The sequence below is a fragment of the Chlamydotis macqueenii genome, chromosome Z, assembly GCF_036417535.1.
Source record: "Chlamydotis macqueenii isolate bChlMac1 chromosome Z, bChlMac1.mat, whole genome shotgun sequence".
In the NCBI taxonomy this organism is placed as follows: domain Eukaryota; kingdom Metazoa; phylum Chordata; class Aves; order Otidiformes; family Otididae; genus Chlamydotis; species Chlamydotis macqueenii.
In genome coordinates this window covers 73,431,859-73,452,181 of record NC_141593.1, presented here as the reverse complement: position 1 = coordinate 73,452,181, position 20,323 = coordinate 73,431,859, and the positions used below count along the sequence as shown (strand labels likewise).

The 20,323-nt window shown below is 43.1% G+C and overlaps 2 protein-coding genes across 3 annotated transcripts in view; one reads left to right on the top strand and one right to left on the bottom strand.

Moving 5' to 3' along the window:
- The first annotated feature begins 1,538 nt into the window (after positions 1–1,538).
- On the top strand, positions 1,539–2,663 carry MRPL50 (mitochondrial ribosomal protein L50). Of its 2 annotated transcripts, none has more exons than XM_086770635.1 (2): positions 1,539–1,696; positions 2,144–2,663. In XM_086770635.1, exons 1-2 carry the CDS (start codon positions 1,611–1,613, stop codon positions 2,535–2,537), a joined length of 480 nt encoding a protein of 159 aa, XP_086626761.1. In that variant the 5' UTR covers positions 1,539–1,610; the 3' UTR covers positions 2,538–2,663. The 2 variants fall into 2 exon arrangements, with proteins under 2 accessions (XP_086626761.1, XP_086626762.1); XM_086770636.1 differs by having other exon boundaries at positions 1,562–1,696; positions 2,147–2,663.
- A 3,756-nt stretch (positions 2,664–6,419) lies between these two features.
- PLPPR1 (phospholipid phosphatase related 1) overlaps positions 6,420–20,323 on the bottom strand; it is a 130,416-nt gene continuing 116,512 nt past the window's right edge. Inside the window, exons 5-8 of the mRNA XM_086770480.1 lie at positions 18,358–18,608; positions 12,026–12,202; positions 9,938–10,069; positions 6,420–7,946 (exon numbers count right to left, since the gene is read on the bottom strand). Coding sequence (XP_086626606.1) covers positions 7,914–7,946; positions 9,938–10,069; positions 12,026–12,202; positions 18,358–18,608 — 593 coding nt within the window. The 3' untranslated portion in view covers positions 6,420–7,913. The remainder of the gene's footprint in view (positions 7,947–9,937; positions 10,070–12,025; positions 12,203–18,357; positions 18,609–20,323) is intronic.

Sequence of the window (20,323 nt, the reverse complement as noted above, 5' to 3'; positions counted from 1 at the left end):
CACACAGGACTCAGGCCACAGATAAATAACACCACCTTCAGAAGCTTCTTGTGTCACTGGAGAATCATGGTTAGTGTGATGGCTCCTATTCACTGAGTTACGGCTGGACAGGTTGAGTCAGTGCTGTGTAAAGACTATTTTTCCAAAGCATTTTTACAGTGGCATTTTCCACAACAATTAACATAAAACATGCAGGGAGGCATCTTGGCCCGCAGTTTGACCTTTGGTACGTTGCTATGTACCTGTTAGAGATGTAAGATTTATTAGCAAAGGCATAATTAGACAGTTGTTATGGAAAAAAAAAAAAAAAGCATAAATGGCTGAAATAGCAGACTTATGGTTAGACTGTTCGCCCAGCAACATACTACACCAATCAACCAGTGACACCTTGGAGCAGCCCACCAACCGGCAAAGAACACGCAGCCCAGAAAACACCCCCTTCTCCCTTCAGAGCCACCTGGGACCAAGCACAGGCTGCTCCTCCCAGCTGCAGGCACCTGCTGCTCCTGCCAGCAAGGAAAGGGAAAACAGGGAAAATCACTGCCCTGTAACCTCCTCATGTTCTTTGCAGTAGTAACTGCTTTCACACAGGTAATAAATAGCCAAACTCCTTCACGTGGATTCAATCATTGCATAACTAATGCATGCATTTAGTCTGTCCTGACCTCAACCATGAACAAAGAACAAGTGACTCGCCCAGAACACTCCAGAGGCCGATACCAGGGTTGGGAACACCACCTCTTTTCTGGTTTGGTTGTGGTCCTGTATGTTTCCACACACTCAAGTTCAAAGAAACCTCTGCTCCTGATGAGAAGCATCCTGCTGATCTACACAGATCGTGTCTCTTAAAGTGGAAAGTGCAAAAAGTGTTCCCTCAAACTGACCAAAGAAACCCTCTCACGCTTGATAAAACTAAAGCTGTAGCTTTGCTGAATTTCTGCTCCTTTGCTGGACACCTGTCACACATGCTGTGCCTGATGCAGCTGGCGGCTGTGTCCTGGCTCCTTATGTTTCTCTTCGACGGAGGCGTTTGTGAGCGGAGCAAGCGGATGTCTGCTGAATGTACTGCCACGAATCAAAGCAAGGCTGTGTACAGATGAAGCACTGCTTCTCACTTTAAGAAATGAATGACCGTTTAAAAAAACAGGGAAAGCAACGTTCGCATACAATTGTGTGCCCAGATCAGAAATGCGGCCTACAGAACCAAACTCCTTGTGAGAAGGGGCTGGCTGACAGCACCGGCAACCGCCGCGCCCCAGAGCCGGGATGAGAACCTCCGGAGAGGATGAGAACCGCCGAGAGCCTGTCCCTGGCAAAACCCCACGGCCACCGCTCAAGTGGCGGCGGGCGGCGCCGTTATGTCCCTACCTCGTGACGCTCCAGGCCCACGCACCCCGCTGCCAAACCTCCTGCCCACGCCCGCGGGGGTGCGCGGGGCAGCTGCAGCCGTGCCGGCCCCGCCTGGGCTGAGGGGGCGGCTCGGGGGCGACCGTTAACGGCCTCCGCCCCGCGCGCGCGGCCGGACTACAGTTCCCGTGAGGCAGTGCGGGAAGAGGAAGCGGAAATACGTCACTCCCGGCGGCCGGGAAGAGGCTGGCTGTGGCCTGGCGATGGCGGCGGTGGCGGCGTTGCGGGTGGGGAGCCGGTGGCTGGGCCTGGGCGCCCCGGCGCGCAGGGCGTTTTGGGGCGGCCTGAGGTAACGGCGAGGGGGGGTTCCCGGCTACCGCCCGGTGTTTCGGAGAGTGGCTCCCGGGGGTGGGCAGGCTCTGGCGGCTTTCGGCCCCTCTCCCAGCTGCCTCCCCGTGCAGGGCCTGCGACCAGCGGGTTAGAAAATGAGGCTGTAACTGGGAAATTAAGTCACTTATCTGGATAAAATTCCGTTGGCGCTCAGACCGGTAAAATAAGCTAGGTAAGTGATCGCTGTGCAGAGGCGATCTATGTGGTGAGCAGCATTTGGGGGAAAAGCAGAGGTCTAGCCTGTGCGTTTTTGTTCTTGCATGCACAACGAACCTGCTGTGTCCATGGGATGTGTAAACTCTCCACAGGCTAGGCTGGGTCCTATACTAAAAGACTGTGAATAGAAATGTGCTCTAACTCAGTCTTAAGTAGTCCAGAGGCTGAAATTACTTTTGTCTGGTATCAGCAGGAAGGAGGAAAAAGAAGTAGAAGCAGACAAAGTAATTCCTCAAGAGAAAAGTGAACCCAGCTTGATCTGTCCGCCACCACGCAGCAGAAGCTATCTTCCTCCGGAGGATATACAGAGCTGCCTTGAGGCTCATGTGAAGGAGATTTTCGGACCCTCACTTCCTGATAATTGGCAGGAGACACTCCTCAAGGAAAACAAGTTAAAGTATTGTCTCCTGGCTCAGCTGGCAGCAGAACTTGGTCACGCTGTCCCCAATTCACAGCTCCACCTGATGCGCAGTGCTGAGGATGTTTTGAATTTCTATAGCACTCCTGTGAAGGATATGTCCAAGTTTGATGAACTGTGCGCTGCAGAGCTACCCCCAAACCTGAAGATTATCTGGAAGAAGTGAGTCACACCGCGAAGCATCGCTTTGCTCTGCTTGTGTTCCTAAGGGACTGCAGAGTAGAAGCAGAGCCCTTTCATTGTGGTAGCTCCCAATATGTGAATATCACTAATAAAAGTTCATTTAGTTGTCTTCAGGTTTCATTGTTTTATTATGTATGGAGAAAAGAGCAGATGTTCTTCTGAAACAGTGATGCAGTGTGGTCAGTAATAGTAGGAATGTGTGCTTTTGTGCTTTTACCATGCTGCCCAAGAGTTACAGGGTCCAGTGGGGATAAACAGGGGGGACCAACTCCCCAGTTTCTTCCCTGCACCTTGTAAACTTCTTGTCTTTGGTTCTGAAATATGTCACAGGCTTTTGCAAGTGCAGTTTGGCTGTGTTGGGAGCCCTGCTCAAGTTGGCCACCAAGATGAAGGGCCAGCAAACCTGGGAAAGAAGGGGAGAAGTAAGCCAGCATTTCCCCTCCCCCCCCCGAGATTGAAAAGAAGACTCTGTCAGCAATAAAGGTTTTTAAAAGTCATCCCAAGTGCCATCTTAAAAACGCTTGTTCAGTGCAAAATTGCTACATGAAGATAGTGTCCAGTGGAACTGTGAAATCTCTTAACTCAGAAATGGCGACCTCCAACAGCGCCATAAAAATGGCCACCATCAAGGCAGCTTGTCGAATTCTTCCGTGTCTGTCAAAGGAATCTGGTTTTACATTTGCAAGTTCTGTTGCTCCTAATAGCTGTTAGTTAGTTTTTCTTATATGTTAGCTACATTAGTTTTTCTGTAGCTGTAGAAGAACAGCTAACAGCTAGATGTTAGTTTTTCTTTCTGTGTAGCTGATGATGTAGGTTTGCTTTTAACCAGAGGAGACAAGCAGTGGAGTCAGGAGGATAATAAAATAAATGCAACAGTCTGAGAAACACATGGTATTTTGTGAATGTTTCCTACAAAGCAGGCTGTTTACAGTGAGGGGAGGTTCTGTATGTGTGATATTTCTGGGAATGATCCGGAAATATCCCTGTTGTACCACTCGCTGTCCTGAACCCTAGCTGCCCTGGTTTCTTTTAGCATACAAACACCTGAAGCACACTTAGGAACTGCTGCTTTTGTGTGCTACAGTGCTGAGTTTCTTTATTCAGCAAACTTCTCAAGTGCTGCTTTCTTCTCATAGCTCTGAAGAAATTTAAAAAGCCCGTTCTTTTCTTCTTTTAAGCCCTGGGGAGTTATGGAACAGTTTAAGTAAGTGTACTACTACATGTTCTATTGTGGGATGAATGTGAGGGAACTGAGGATGTTTGATGAGATGAATGAAAGATGGATGAACTTCCACTGGTCATTGTGGGAGGCCATCTGTTCGCAAATTGCTTTTCTGTAGCTTATGGAAAAACACAGTGTGATAAATAACTACATCTGTGTCATCTTGTCTGCTTCAGCGGCTGTTTGGGAGCAATGAATTGGCAGCATTTTTTTCATGAAATTATGTCTTCTTTCCATCAAAAGGAGAGCTACTTATGCTTTCTTGTTTCCTACAAGTACTCATGATCTACTTTCAGTGGTAGCTGCGCTTTTCTGCTCCTTCTGTGTCTCTCCCGGTATGTAACTTTCATAGCTAATGTAATGTGATAAGAAGAGAGAGTGAAAAACAGAAGACTGAAAAATAAGAGGATAGGCAAGAAAGGAGCATGACATCAGCCTCATCTTGGGTTTTGCTGTGTCGGAGTTGAGTCAAATTGCAATTTCCCCAGTCTCGGATACTTCAATCACTCTGAGGTCCAAACCTCATGCTTCCACCAGCACACCTGTGCTGCAGGGACTAACGTACAGGGCAAGATCAGACATGGATGTTTGAGATGTGAAACTTTTAACTGCTTCTAACAAGCTGAAAAAGCAGATGTCTGAAATGAGATCGAAGTCTGGCACAGAACACCTGTGTCATGGAAGGGCTAAGACTTCTAGCTGCTTAAACACATGGGTTTTTTTTTATCCTTGGGCTTTCAAAAGTACCCAATTTCTATTGAATTCAAGTGTAAATAAATAAATAAATGAAAGCCCTGCCCACGTATTTGCAGGAGAGCTGATCTTCATTTTTTTTTAAGGCAGAACCAGTAAAAAGGGTCAAAAGAAAGTAAAGAAGCCAGGTTAGGAGGGTATTTCTTAAGAGAGAGGCTGGATGCCAGATGGGGTGGAGGGGTGTCTCCGAATAAGAGAAAGCGGTGGTGTGCTACGAAGAGGCTCCTGCAGGTGTTCAACCAGCTGAGGGAGCCACATCCGCAGCCTGGGATGCATCAGCAAAGTCAGCCCATGCAAGTTTAGGGAGGATGAACAGTTTATTTCTAATGCTGACCTGTTTCGATGAGATGTGCCAGTTTTCCCTCCATACAGGCACTTGATTAAGACAGGGGCAGGTGGTTTCCCTGATCCTAAGAATCGCGTTCCAGAGCCTTTGCACAGCTAAGAGGCATTGTCTGCACACCGGGAGGAGCAAAACCAAGAGCTCTGCAGGGGTACTCACTTCCCTGCCAGACAGGAGTTACCTGGGGGACAGAGAGACAGCCATCCCACTGGGTAGCCCCCCTGCCAGTCACATTATGTACACCAGGTTCTTACTGAAGTGCATGAAATTGCACACAGCCCCATCCATCTTAAAGAGATGATCCAACTGCAACGTGCTTATTTTATGCAGTTGGTCATAGCAATGGACTACAGAAGTCACTGTTAGCTGCCTAAGCTCACTGTACATAGCACATAGAGAACGATGTGCCTCAGAACAGGAACTAAAAAAAAAAAATCCAAAGACTACATAAAGACTGATTTTTCACTGAGTCACTGATTCCAAGAGGTGAACACACATTGTTCCTGAAGGGAAAGGCACTGGGGAAAGCAAATGTGCTGTTAGGTTTAGACTTGCTGTGTAGGGAGTTATCTGTCAACTAGAAAAGGCTGAGGGTCCTGTAGATCTAAAATGGTAGCAAACACATAGAGCTAGCCAAGAAAAAATGCAGTGGACATGTGTGATAGGTCCACCTTCATCTAACCAGCCATCCAGAACGTAGGCACTTGCAAACAAGCATGCACACCGATGTGGATCTGTATCTACCTGCAGACTTCTCCTTGGTGTAGGCATACTTACATACCATGGCAGAGAAGAGAGAAGGGATCACTTGCTTATTTCAGAGGGGAGAGAGGTGCCTCTCACCATGCTGCACTATAACTGGAAGAGTAAAGCAGTCATTCAGGAGATGCAAAATTGAGATTCAAATCCTTCTTCAACCTGGAGGATGGGGAAGAAACTCAAAACCACATCTTCCACTGTGAGAAAGACTGCCAACACCATCATGGTAGAGGATAAGCACAGGATAAGCACCATCACTACCAATTCTGTCAATGCTATTGACCAAGAACACAAGAATCACACTGTGGTCAAAGCACACTTGGACGGACCATAACCCCAGGGCCCACAGCTGCAAATCTAGGCTACGGAATGTAAAGATTTTATCTTAGCGTTCAACCCCCTTCGAACCCTTTGCAGTATGAGTGGATTTAGGTGCTGCTGACTGTGCATCTTGAATGGAGTACTCATTGCTGATATGCTTTCCTAATGTTGTTATTTTCCTAACACAGCAGAACAAGGACTGGTTCCACAGCCAAACTTATTCAGCAGAAATCTTCCCTGTGGAATTTGGATCAAAGGTATAGTGAGGGACCCAGCACACTATCAATGGTTCCTCATGGTCACAGAAAGCCTGATGGCCCAGGTATGATCCTTATATTCCTAACACTGAAGCAGACATCAGTAGAGTCAGAAGAAAATACCAACCTGGAAGAAACACCACCAGACCAGACACAAACAGATAGCCCAGATTTTCTTTGTGTCACAGGCAAATGACAAAGACTACACGCTTTGGTTTTTTGATAATTTTTTTTTGCATCTGTTTTGGAAAAAATATACAAAAAAAAAGCCAAGAAGAACCAACATGGAAATGTGAGGTAAACATTCCAGTAAAAGTACAGACAGAGGCTCCATTCTTTAAAGGAGACACACAGCAGTTATCACCATGCTAGAAGAATGAGATGCAGGAAAATCCTAGAAACAGTGAAAAGTCACGTAATGAAGCCTTTGCCCCAGTTCTAGCCACTGTAAATGGGCTCTTTTTCGTTCTTTACCCAACCCCCACCCATACATAATTGTCTTTTTATTCCTTAAACGAAGTTGTTAATTTGTAAAATAGCAGTTTTGATATAAATTCTGTATGGCAGAATTTTAAAAAATGTAGACTGCTACTACAAACTGTGTCAGGTTTGGTTGTTTTTTTGTTTTTTGTTTTTTTTTTTTGACTTACCAAAGCCCCTCAGTGAAACTACACTGTCAGGGCAGAATTGGCTTCTTGGTTCTGCCAATTTGAATGCCAAGTAATGCCACCCCAACTGAAGAAGTGGTGTCACTTTTCCTTTGCACCAGTGTTACTCGTTACCCCACAAATCTATGATGAAGTTATGAAACACTTAAAGCGCAGCCTCAGCTCCACAGTGGTGGCTGTATATCCCCATAGTCAATTCCTGAAGCCAGGTTTCACTGAGAGCTTTAGCTGGGCCTCAGGGAGGAACAGAGGTCTAGGGAGATGATATAGTCAGCTCACATGCTATCAGCTACTACTATAAATTTTCAAGTCCAGTCTGTCTATATTGCAGACTGAGAACGTTGTTTTAGTTATTCTTCAATAACTAGCACAATCACCCACACCAGAACAATCAGGCTTTGATTCAGTAAGAAGCTTAAGGACGTACTTCAAGTCTGCCACGTGGTCTGGGATCTGGATGGCTAACTGAAGTCAATAACGCTAGGGAACACTTAAGCAGCTCACTGAATCAAGGATGGATGTTTATTACTTGTTGATAGTATCACTCAGGTTAGATTTCTGACCACCATTATTGTAATCTGAATTAAATATATGCAATTCCTTCAGATCTATGCTGAGCTTACTCAGATCAGAATCTGACCCACTGGTAGAAGCACTTCTTATGGTAAGAAAAGCTAAAAGTGAATTTTTTTTCAAGATATATAAATTCAAAAATGAAAAAAAAAATTGTGTACAAATATCACATAACAACATCAACAATTCCATAGATGTAGTTCCTCAGTGCACACCTTAAACAAGAAAAGGGTTTTTTTGTTCTTTTTCCATTTTGCTTTTAAATTCTGGCATAATAATATTAAAGCTGACAAAAAATCAGGGCAAGCTACATCACTTCCTCATACAAAAAAGTACAAAACATTAGCCTCTAACTAGACATAACATAATACTGGTCATCACAGTTAAACATTTAGTAACTGTGTGTCTTGGAGTATTGTACTGGAAGGTAATAAAAAATAGCTTCTGTTGCCAATATTCCATCTCAGGTTACTTCAGTCATAGAGGCAGAGTGATTCTGCAAAGAGGAAAAGGCAAACACATGAACATCTGTATACATTTTGGCATTTACATATCCTACTGTGTAAAATGAATGAGAAAAACCTTCCCTGATCCCCAGCTAATGTAAGGCTTTAAAATGAAGAGACCACTGCAAATGTGACTGCTGTCTATCCTAAGCTCATGGTGGGAAATGCTGAACTCAATCCCTGCTTCTGGGCTATGAACACTCTCGCTAGAGGCTTGAAAAACAAGGGTCCACTTTTCCACTAGACACTTTCAACCTGGGCTGGATCCTGTCCAGAGGGACATGTCAGTACAGGTTTGGGCAGTTCATACAGTCACATAAGACTGGGTCTGCTCCCGGTCGTGAAGAGCCTAACAGACCATGGTTTGGCTTCATGTGATGTGTGCATGTAGATCCTACACAGTTTGACCCTAGGGAACATATAGAGCTTAAACCCATACAGAGGTGGGGTTATTATGCCAAAACCATGCAGTTGCAGTTACACAGCAACACCGAAGTCCTCTTTAGATAGAAACAGTGTTAATTCAACCTTCTGGGAAGCCAATGTCCAGGGCTTCAGTGGCAGTATTGAGTTGTACTTGGATCATGCTGCATCTGCAGGGCATGTGTGGGTGCAAGACAAAACACGAGTGGGAATGGATGCAGAAATCTGCACAGAGAAGGACGATACACCTCCTGTATCTGAAGAAATAGTAATGAGCTGCCACTCCCAAGGACTTGTTTATAATAGCTTCAGAGTAGGATCACTTTTTTCCCAATCTACTCCTGCATAGTAGATATATGGTCATTTAGAGACTGACATCACAAAGCAGAGAAAATTATCTTGCTCATTATAGTGGACATTGACACTTAAAGCCTAGTCCCTACCTGCACTTTACAGTCCTGAAGCTATAAATAGCTGACAAAGGTCAAGCTGACCAGACAAAATTTTTCTCAGTCTGTGAATATTTTCACCTGTTCAGCCCTTTTGTCAAACATGACGCAACGTGGATGTGTAAGTAGCAGCTGTTTCTGCACTGGAGGTCCACCAAGAGAACAGTTAATGCACACAGTTTGCAGGTGTAGTTGAAAGTCTTCCAGCAAATCTTTGCCTAATCAAAAGTGACTTTTCAATTAAGCAAAATATTTCCAGGCATTAGAATTAGTGTCTTTTCCATTTTTTTAATTCCTATTTTCAGTTTATTTGTCAAAGGGTTTAACAAAAGTTACTGCTGATTCTGCCACACACCATGTATACAGGAATGACAGGCCATCCAATATAGGAACTACAATTCAAAGAACAAATAAATTACACGAGGGCATTTCAGATAACCAGTAAATTGTTCCCAGAAATTCTAGGCAGGTGGCATTTGCTCGTCTGTTTTGAAAGGACTGGGTATGATTCAGTTACGCCAACATACGCCATTTGAAGCTAGCACTTTAACAGAAACACCATCAATGATGATGTGACTGCTAACCTATTTTTTTTTCAAACTTGAAAGAATGCTATTAACTTCTCTTCTGATAAGTTAGAGATAGAAAACAGGATATGATTTCTTCTTCTCATAGAAGATACTGAACAGCAGTAAGGATAAAACACTAATCTCCATAATATTTTTCTGGGCAGCACAGTTTATCCTCAGGATTGTGAGTGTTAGAGTAAATCCTTAAGACATCCCAAAGCATTTCGAAGTGTAATTAGATAGAATTATCTTTACTTTTCTCTCTATTTTCTATTCTTCTAAGCAAAAGCTTGTTATCACAAACGATATGCAGAGGCATGTGAAATCCTACTGCTTTAGCTTTGGATATGCATCTACAGTATTTAGTAGTTTAAGGGATAAATGCTTTAAAACAAATGCTCTCGATGCAAATTCACTCTGTTTAATGGGCTTAGTGTTACGAATAAAATCAGCTCCCTGGGTAGTCATGTATACAACTAGTTTTCACCCTATAACAGAAAATGTGCTTGATGATGGTCTGGGTGAAAGGATTTACAGTACCTGTGCACTCAATGTCTCCAGAGGACTTTCTACTCTTGGAAAAGCCATTAGCGGCATTCCTCGTGGGTCTTCAGGCTTCGGTTTAGAAGGAGTTCCATGAGTGCCTTTAAAATTATGCACAACACATATCCCCTGTGAAATGCAGAGAGAAGAAAAAAAGGTGAGGTCAGTACATTCTATCCCCAGGAAAAACCCACAAGAATCACCATCGGGGGTCTCACAACTGCCAGTTTTTACAAAGAACTTAGCCTGGCTTTTGGTTCAAGGCATCATCTATCTCAGCCTGGGCTGCAGTGCATTTACCGCCACAGTTGGGCGTGGTGGACTACTGTGCTAAATGGGTTCATCTGGCCTCTAATCTAAGATGATGAACCATCCTCAGCCTTTTAATGTTTTATCCAGCGGAGACTCCCATGTCTGCTTTATCATCACAGAACCACAGACTACCCCAAAGATGCATTTTATTGGCCAAATATTCCCTTCAAACTCTGACCATCATTTCCAGCCAGTGAAAACAGCTCACTGTGGATGGCTCACTCTACCTCACATCTGGATGGCATCAAGCTCATTTAGCACCATTCTTGCATACTTGCAGTGCAACTGCCGTCGTGTTTATCCTACAAGCCCTTCCCCTGTGCATGACCAGACTTACTGCACCCACGTGGTGATGCTAATGAGAGCAAACATACATGGTGGGTTGGGGCTTGGAAACACAGCAGGAAAAAATACATACAGGAGCTGACACATCTGCTGCCAGAGAAATTCCTGCAGACAGCTCCTTGCTGGCTCTTCCTCTTCGCTGGTCTTTAGACTCAAGCAAGGAGCAGACTGCAGCCTCGGTGAGTCTTGTGCCGGCAGCAGGAATCTCAGAGGATCCCTCCCCTCCAAGCAGACCTTCTTCCACCCCTCTGCAATTGGGCTTGAGAGGGTGGCAGAAGGTCTGCAGGGCCAAAATGTGGCTGGGACCAGGCTGTCACTGCTAGAAACAGGTACTGGGAGCACATAGATTGTCCTGACCAGATATATGGTAACAGCATCGCATGGGCTAGATTTAAACTGCCTTTCCCAGTAAGAATCAGATGAACTACTTAAAGCTAAGGAGATTCAGGTCAGAGGTTGCAGACAGCTTTTTATTGAAAGGGAACACAGGAATAAATGATATGTGAATGTCTGATTTTTTAATTTTTTAAAGTATAGAATAGGAAAATAATCAGGACAGGACAGGGCAGTCTAGATTTAAGGGATCTTTGAAACTTAATCCCTCCTGATTACAGGGATAAAGTGTCTGTTGCTATGCAGTGGACAGTTTTGAAGCATATTTTGATTAAATGGAACCAAGGCACGTTTCTTGCTAATAGTGAGGATCACCTTGACTGCTGCGTGAGTAAATCCCTCAGCAAACAAAACACTTAAATCACAGAGGCAACAGGAGAGCAAGTAACGTTTGAAGTCCAGAGAGATGCTGTTCCTGGATGCTGTGGGAAGGCCTTTGATACATTTAAATACAGCTGTTTATCCTATGAGATGGTAAACAATTTCAGCTCAACTCCTAATGCTGCAAAGGGGGGTGGTTTTGTCTCCCAGGGAGTTTGTCCTGACTTTTCTTTCTATTGCACTTCTTCAGGGTCTGAAACAACCTTAAGAGAACCAGGACCACTGCTGAGAGCTCCGGACAACACCCTGTATCCTACATTTTTGTCAGATGCCAGGCAGACAGTAGGATTCTGCAACACAGGGGTGTCAGAAAATAAATCTCAAGCATGTCCCCCTTTTGACATTAGTTGAAATGTACACCATCTTTAAAGCATTTTCAAGGATAGGTCAAGCAAGCATATGTACAGTAATTAAAACAATCTTGAAATACACACAATGCACAAACATCATCCTATTACCCTATTAATTAGCGTCAACCTGATCTTATATTAGGATTTTCTCTGATGATACCTTTAATTAGATAGGACTAGCATTAGTTTTTAGCAACTGGATTAATCAGCTGCAACAGGCCAAAAGATAAAAGTAATTTCTTTCTTTTTTTTTTTTTAAACTGAGGTATTTTTAAAAGGAATGCAGAAGGACTGATGGGCTTACCAGAAACAAAGCTACAGCACTCCCCAGGATGAAGCCTGCGATCACATCCGAACAGTGGTTTCGATACTCGGAAACTCGATTTAGCCCAGTGAGGAACGCAGCACACAGGGTACCCAGGCACAGCACAGGTTTGGCTAGCCTGCTACTCTTTGTTTTAATTGTGCTTGTGATGTACATCTGAAACAAAGGGCAAGCAAAAAATGAAAAGGGGCTCTGCCAGAAATGCATCTTTTTCCACTCAGACAAATCCTAGATCATCAAGGATGTGACAAAACTTGTGATTCATTAAAATAAGCATTGGGAAATGGAGGAAGAGGTTTAAGGTAATTCAAATAATACATTTAAAAGAACAAAACAGATACTGTTAAATGATGTTTCAGGATGTCAAATACCCCATCAACTGCATTTGCGTACTGGACTTGTTCTGAGCTGGTATGCACAGGCTCAGTTTTACTACGTTCCTAACTTGTGCAAGCACTCATATAAACAAACATGCACGCTGAATGTACATGACTAAATGTTTGCAAAGGGAGTCAATAATCTATGTTTGTACTCTTGCAGAAACTGTAATGTGCACGTGATGGAGTGCCTAGCGTCCATATCAACTATCTGCTTCAGTTTCCTAAGTGGTGTTAAATTCAGGGAACAGAGAACATGAAGAGAAACCATTCCAGACATTGTCTGTGCAAGATGAAATGAAACACAGAATATGAGAGAAATTTCTTTCAAAACAAAGTTGGTTCTGAAAATCTAATTCCAGAGCATGAAATTTCACTGTGCTCTGAATATATTTTAATGAACTCCACTTTCACCTGCCAAGAAACTGCAGTACCAGACTTCCAACAACTGAGTTTGCCAGATCTCTGCCTGGGGAAGTGAAGTCTTTTGTCCTTAAATGTGCTGCTGAGCGCATCGTTTAAAGGTGAATTCAACTTACGAACTGGAGCATTATGGTGTGCAATAGCACTGGGAATGAGACTAAGCTACTCGAGAGGTTCCTGCTTGCTTTGTTTTTCCAACCCAACACCTGACTGCAGCACATGCCTTGAAATGACAGCGAGCAACCGAGCACTAGGCGGCAATCTCGCCCCGGTCTTCACTGGCAGGTTGAAGCTGCACCTGACTATCAGCAAATCTCACGTTCAGGTTCTCCTCTGGAAACAACAGGAAAAAATATCATTGCCACTGTGTGAATAATCACCGCCCATCCTTTCACCCTACGCCTTTCTTTAATCAGAAGCCAATTCAAACGACCAACAGGGAGCCGCACTGTTTTCCCATTCCCCACCAAAGCACTAATGTGATTTACAGCATCCAAAGGAAAAGCATTACCTCTTTAAAGTAACAATGCAGTCCTGCTGCGGCAGCTGCAAACCCTCGCTACAAAGAACAACCCATGGATGCTTCTTTCCTTACAAATATGAGATGATACATCTTTAGGTTACCCACACGGGAGAGTTCTCCTTGTTACAGATGGGAAATATCTAATGTATTTGAAGTTTCACACTTCTCAGCAGGAAAACATAAACTTGTAGTAAGGACAACATTTTTAGCAATGAGGGTAATCAACTATGCAAACAGATTGCCAAGGGAAATCTGTTAAACACTCATGAGGAGGGTTTAAAACAAGACAAACTGTTTTCCCAGAAGGTATGCTCCAGTTCATCCATAAATCACACTGAGCTTAGAAATAACCGAGAGAGCTTCTCCATTCTGGTCAGACTTCCCAATCACTGTGATTTGATCTTTATTGTCCTGGTCCCTAAAGCAAAGTTATTTTAAAAGATTCTCACAATTTGTTTATCCTTTCACTTAAAGCATGTTTTTGAAGCCTTTTGTAAGAACCCAAAATATCAGCGAAAGTCACTTACCTTTGATTTCCTACACACAGCAGGTGTTTTTGAAAATTTCTCACAATGCTATTTATAGGGTAAATTTATTTACAGAATTCTAAATGTCAAAAACAGTTATTTGATGGATGGGAGAGAGAGGAAGGAAGGAAGGAAGTGAATATAAGAAGATGTGAAGAAAATAGAATAAATCATATTAAAAATAAACTACATATGATTTAACTATATGAATTATCCATTCAGCTTCTTTGCTGTGCTCTTATCAGTACACTCAAGCAGAGCATTTAGCAATGTGCAACGTGTGATAGTACCATTCATCCTGAGTGTAACTCCTCTCCCATGTTTTTCAGACAAACAAAAGGATAGAAAGTCAAGGAGGCTTTTCCATTTGCAAGTTTAAGCACAAATATATGCTTCTATATATTTAGAATGTACATTATATCTATGATGTGGAAGAAGTCTGCCTTGTCCTTTCAGCAGAAAGTGGATACATTTGTGACAGTTTATTTTCCTTGGAAAGTTCACAGTTTCATAACAAAACTCAAAAATTCTGTGTCCTACAAGCTTTACAGAAAACCTTTTCCATTACTGTAAAGATTTCAACAGTAATAGAGAAACAGAGCCTCTGTCAATGATGTGTATTGCAGAACATGCCGCAGTCTCCTCGATGCTCTGTGCAGCTGCTGCAAGTGCCAAGGCCTTGAATTTCATTGATTAGTCTGGTAGGTGTTAATGCCAAAATGGAAGAAATTGTTGGTGAAGCCATGGTGACCTGGGTTGCAAAAGGGACTTCCTGTAGTGTTCTCTGTTATTCAGAATTTCCCAAATGTTTAAAGTTTCATGTCCAGGTATACTGTATCACTCTTATCTAGTCAAGAAGCAACCTACTCAGGCGTAAATGACAGATATCAGGTTGTGATCCAGTGTGATGAGGTAATGTCTTCTAGCCAGATGGAGGTGACAGAAAGCATTACTTGTGGATGCTGCTAGGCAAGAACTTATCTGAAGAATCCTAAAAACTCTACTGAACAGTCAACATAAGTGATTAGTTGTGTCTTTCAACCACAGAGACCTTGTTGTAACTGTAAAACAATTCTCCTTGCTTTCACTCCAGAGGCAGAGAAGAGGATCAGCAAGGCCTGTGAGAACCTCATGTAGTTCAACAAAGCCAAGTGCAAGGTCCTGCACATGGGTCAGGGCAATCCCAAGTGCAAATACAGGCTGGGTAGAGAATGGATTGAAAGCAGCCCTGCTGAGAGGGACTTAGGGACACTGGTGAGTGAGAAGCTCAACATGAGCCAGCAATGTGCACTTGCAGCCCAGAAAGTGAACTGCATCCTGGGCTGCATCAAAAAAGAAGCATGGCCAGCAGGTTGAGGGAGATGATTCTGCCCCTCTGCTCCACTCTCCTGAGATCTCAGCTGCAGTACTGCATCCAGCTCTGGAGGTCCCAACATAAGAAAGACCTGGACCAGTTGGAGAGGGTCCAGAGGAGGCCACAAAGATGATGAGAGGGCTGGAGCACCTCTCCTATGAGGACAGGCTGAGAGAGTTGGGGCTGATCAGCCTGGAGAAGAGAAGGCTCTGGGGAGACCTTATAGTCACCTTCCAGTACCTAAAGGGGGCTTATAAGGAAGACGAAGAGGGACTCCTGAGAAGAGCATGTATTGATACTACAAGGGGTAATGGTTTTAAAATAAAAGAGAGTAGATTTAGATTAGGTATAAGGAAGAATTTTTTTACAATAAGGCTGGTGAGGCATTGGAACAGGTTGCCCAGAGAAGGTGTGGATGCCCCATCCCTGGAAGTGTCCAAGGCCAGGTTGGATGGGGCTTTGAGTGACCTGGTCTAGTGGAAGGTGTCCCTGCCCATGGCAGGGGGGTTGGAACTTAATGATCTTTTAGTCCCCTTCCAACCCAAGCCATTCTATGATTCTATGAGATCTACCTTCTCTCTACAATAAGAAGTCATCCAGTTGTGCTGGTGAAATACTTTAATTTTCCATGTTCTAGTTGAACATTACCATCTGTTAGATGCCCTTGTCATTTACTCTTCCATGACCTTTCTCAGAAGAGCATGAAGTAACAGTTGTTTAAAGATTATATAACTGGGATACCCATATGCAATATGATTTTATGGTCTGGTTTTTGGGTTTTGACAGAAATGTTAATGAATTATGGGGTATTTCCAGCCTATCATTTTCCCTTGGGAAAAGTACTTAGAAGCATGTGTTTCTAACTGCACAGCAGTGTGTATTGTATACAGTGACTGCCATCTCTTCCTGCCATACTTCTGGGAGACTAATAAAACTTAATTAGATGCCATTCTAATTTTTGTGTAAGTATGGAAGCCAGGGCTGCTTTCCCCTACTTTAGGCATACAAGATTAATCTCTGCCTGCAGAGATCACAAAAGTGATGCTTTGGGTTCTCCTCAGGTCCTTTGGCAGGCAACAAGAAAAAGCCTTGCTGATTAAATATAAAACCCAGATTATAAAGAAAACCCCTAAAACACAAAGATAAACCAATCACAGTGGTAGTACTGTCACTAGCAGACTAATGAACAAATCAGTACAGAGATATCTGCAGAGGATATTCAAGGTTCAGTGATGGGAGAGACTCCCAGATCTCAACAGACATTTATATGATGAAAGACAATGTCTGTGCTGATTCCATTCTCCTGCCTCCTCATGTTCAAGCCATTTTATGTTTCTTGTTTCATGGCTCAAATCTTCAGCTTTATGCAAAATACAGCTATTACTAACCAAATAGTCTGTGTATTATGTTCAGCAGCCAATGTTATCAGGCATACTAGAATCAGCAAGACACTTCTCAAAAACCTGTGCACAGCACAATTATTAAGAAAAGCTAGGTCTGAACACTGCATTTCTGGTGTAATGCTCGTGTTATTCCCAGTTGAAAGACAGAGAAAAGACAAGTGACAATACCTTTAGGGCTAGAGGGTGTCTTCAGGCAGGGAACTGGGCTAAAATTGGACCGTAGGCTGAAATGCCTTAAGGCCAGACTTTTATCACCTTGCAGCTCAGAAAAGACTCCATGTCCTGGCTTCACCTGCTATCCTCCTATGTGGGGAGAAGTGCAGGCCCATCGCAGGTGCTCTTGAAAGACTAGGGCTCAGAAACACTGAACTACTGGGAATTTAAGCTCAGGAAGGAAAAGCATTATTCCCCTTCAGTTGTAGAAATCACCCTGTTTGTAGAAGATTTGCCTTCCTAGGAAACAAGGGAGGTAAGGCAGGGTAAGTCCACGAAAGGATATTATGCTTAGGGCAGAACCAGGACCAAGCCTGATCCTGGAGCTTCCACCTCAGAGTTTATCGTGATGAAAACAGCTGCTACAACAATGTTGAGTTTATCAGGAACTGTATTTCAGACATGGTTGCTTATTGTTCAGGAGTAATGCATGCAAAATGTTACAGGTTTTCCAAATACTTCAGAATAAATCCTGATCAAAGGAGTTACCAATTTATGTCTCTGCCATTATTCATGCAACCTTCAGTACAAACAGATGGATATTGAAACAGCAGCAGGCATCCTCTTCATTTTATAGTAATAATGGGGTGTTTTTTCATCTACTACAAAGATGAGGGTAAAATACTCAGTAAACAGCCTGTCATTAATAAGTTTAAGGCTTTTCTCAGATGCTGTTGACATACAGATAGACTCTGCCACTCATTTGAGTCAAGCTATTGGCGGAAAAAAAAACAAGTTAAGCCAGAACCAGGTTAAATCCTTGGATCTTAATAGCAAAACCACCAAGGTTTTCTACTTTGTGAGGAAGCTCCTTAGGTCAATTTTCAAACATTACCAAAACTTTAGCCAGAGAACACAAAGGAGCAACTGATCTGTTTCACTAGACTTTAAAAGACAGACAATTTCCTTCCTACCAATATAGCAGTGTCACCTTGTCAAGGTGCTTACTGGGGTCCATTTCTTTGTGATAACAGCAAAATTCTGCCACTGACTTTTGTTACAACCTTCTTTGCATGGGGAATTCAGGTCCTAAACAAGGGGAACAAAATCCAGCCTAGTTCACCTCCTACTGAAATGGTACAATTTACATTTTAAATGTTCAACAACCCATGGCATGTGAACAAAAGAAACAGTAATGACTCAGGAGCCGTTTAAGCACCAACTTTATTTTAATGTTCATGAGACAGGGGCAGGGAGAAGAAGAGGCTGAATGTATCCTCAAAGGCCTCTGAGAAAGTCAGCTGCAATGACAAGATTAGGACCTCATGCCTCCACATCACACAGTGCCTTAAAAGCAATGAGCGTTTCATTTGCTTATGCTTGGATTGGTAAAACAGAGAGAGAAAAAGATTTTCCCCTACACATAAAGAAGACAGCCCTCCCCAAAACAACCCTCTTTTTCTTAAAAAACCCATCGTAAGAATAATGGCCCCATGTAGGTGCACATACAGAAACCTCTCATCCAAGTTAGCAATCATCACAGGTACTCACCGTGGCATATAAAGCTGAGTAGATGCTCAAAGCAGCATGTTTGGATGGAAAGGATCTCCTTGCCTTTTCAATCACCTCCACATCCCCAGTGCAGATGTTGCCATTGTTTATGAACTGGTGGTGGGCCCGACAGTCGTTTCCAGTGTAGTTGGGTTTACATACAGTCAGGAAGTAGGGAGCCAAGTTCCCAGTCACAACCTGGCCAGCGTTTACAAATATGTCAGTGGCAAAAAGTCCAAACGCAAACACTCCTGTGAGAAAGGGTTAAAAACAATAATTATTCAAACAGGTTTAAAAAACATCTTGGTACCTGAGAGGTAAGGGACCAAACTCTGCAGTCATTGCCTGGAAAAAGCCCCTGCTGACTCCAGCAGAGTCCTGCATCAAAGGCATGACATAGAAGACCACATGCTTAGCTCTGCCAGGTGTTTAACTCAGCAGCTCCAGAAAGACTCAGAAACAGGCTGAAAATGGTAAGCATATGCATAAGTACTTTCGTGATTCAAGCTCTGAACAGAACTGCGAGCTATAGATTTCACTGAAAACTCTGCATCTACACTACGGCTCTGATGTTTCCCCTATGACAAAGGCTCAGCCTGTAGCCAAGTGTCATGCGTGAATTGTTAAAAACATTTGTGTATTTTTACCACATCTGGGCCAAAAAATGGTAATATAATGGCTCTGAATCTGAAAGAACAGTGTAGTGCTGAGCCACAATGCTGCACTTGTCTTAACATGACTATCTAGTGTCAAATACCTTTTGGATTTTTGACTATTCACCATTCTGATGTTGAAAAATTAAGATCCTGATCTAGCAATATTTGGCACGTCTTTTGGGGAACATCCTAGTGCTTTCTCTGGAAGACATTTCCACATAGATGCAATTTAGCTCATGTCACTGGGAGCACATCCCCACAAATGCTATAGTAGTAAGTATTCACTTGAACCCAGGAACATTTCCAGGACTGTGGAGCATCCCTTGCTCGATACTGCAGTTGTCACATCCTCCACTGACTCTCCATGAGTGTTACCAATACCTGCTACAGCTGCTATGAACATATATGAGGATCTTTTACTTGCATGGACTGCCTACAAACGAAAGGAACAGAACAGTAGGTTTGCAGAAATGCCAAACCCAAATGTTCCAAAAGACTAAATTGGCTCCCTTCCCACCTTCCCATCACTAAGTGATTAAAGTGTCACAAAAATTAGAACAAGTAAGTATTTACTTTAGGTGTACGAATGTTGAGAGTCATATATTTTTGCTTTCTCCCTCCTGTGGCTCTCTAAGCGAAAGTCATTTAAATTATAAATTAGTTGAGATTACTATGTATTTAAATATGAAAAAGAGCTGGAGCTCCAAAGAAAACATCTTAGGAGAGCCATGATGAAATCTTAAGAGCTGGTACTACCACAGTTATAACAGCTTCACTACTTATCTGTACTGAGTTAGGAAAAAAAAAGACTGCTATAGTCTGAAAAACACAAAATAGCAGGAAGTCAGCAATATAATGCAGCAGAAAATGCTCTTCAACAAATTAAAAAGAATCAAGCATTTTTCTGCAGATATTGTCACCCACCAAGCAGTTAACCTTCCAAACACTCGGCCTATCTACACACAGGACACTTGTACAGACAGCAACAAAATAAACCCCATAATTAAAGATGGATTCATTGTACGAGCACCAAGTGGAGCTTGCCAGTGACGCTTGCTCACAGAGATGTTGTGGTGTGATGGATACAGCTGTGCTGTAACACAAATTCCTCACTGGGGTAGTGACGGGAAGAGCCCTCTCCTTGGGCAGCAGCCTGGAGCGGCTGCAGGAGTGCGGAGTGGTTTGTCCTCATCACATTTTCCCAAGGTTTGGAAGGAGCATTAGCACCATGAAGACGATTTTGGGGACTGAGTTTATTACTATTAATTTACAAGTTTATTATGATTCATTATTAATGAACTGATGTGTGA

Coding starts and splice junctions, on each gene's coding strand:
- MRPL50 (XM_086770635.1), top strand. CDS start 1,611: ATGGCGGCGGTGGCGGCGTTGCGGGTGGGGAGCCGGTGGCTGGGCCTG. Junction 1,697..2,143: donor GCGTTTTGGGGCGGCCTGAG/GTAACGGCGAGG, acceptor GTCTGGTATCAG/CAGGAAGGAGGAAAAAGAAG.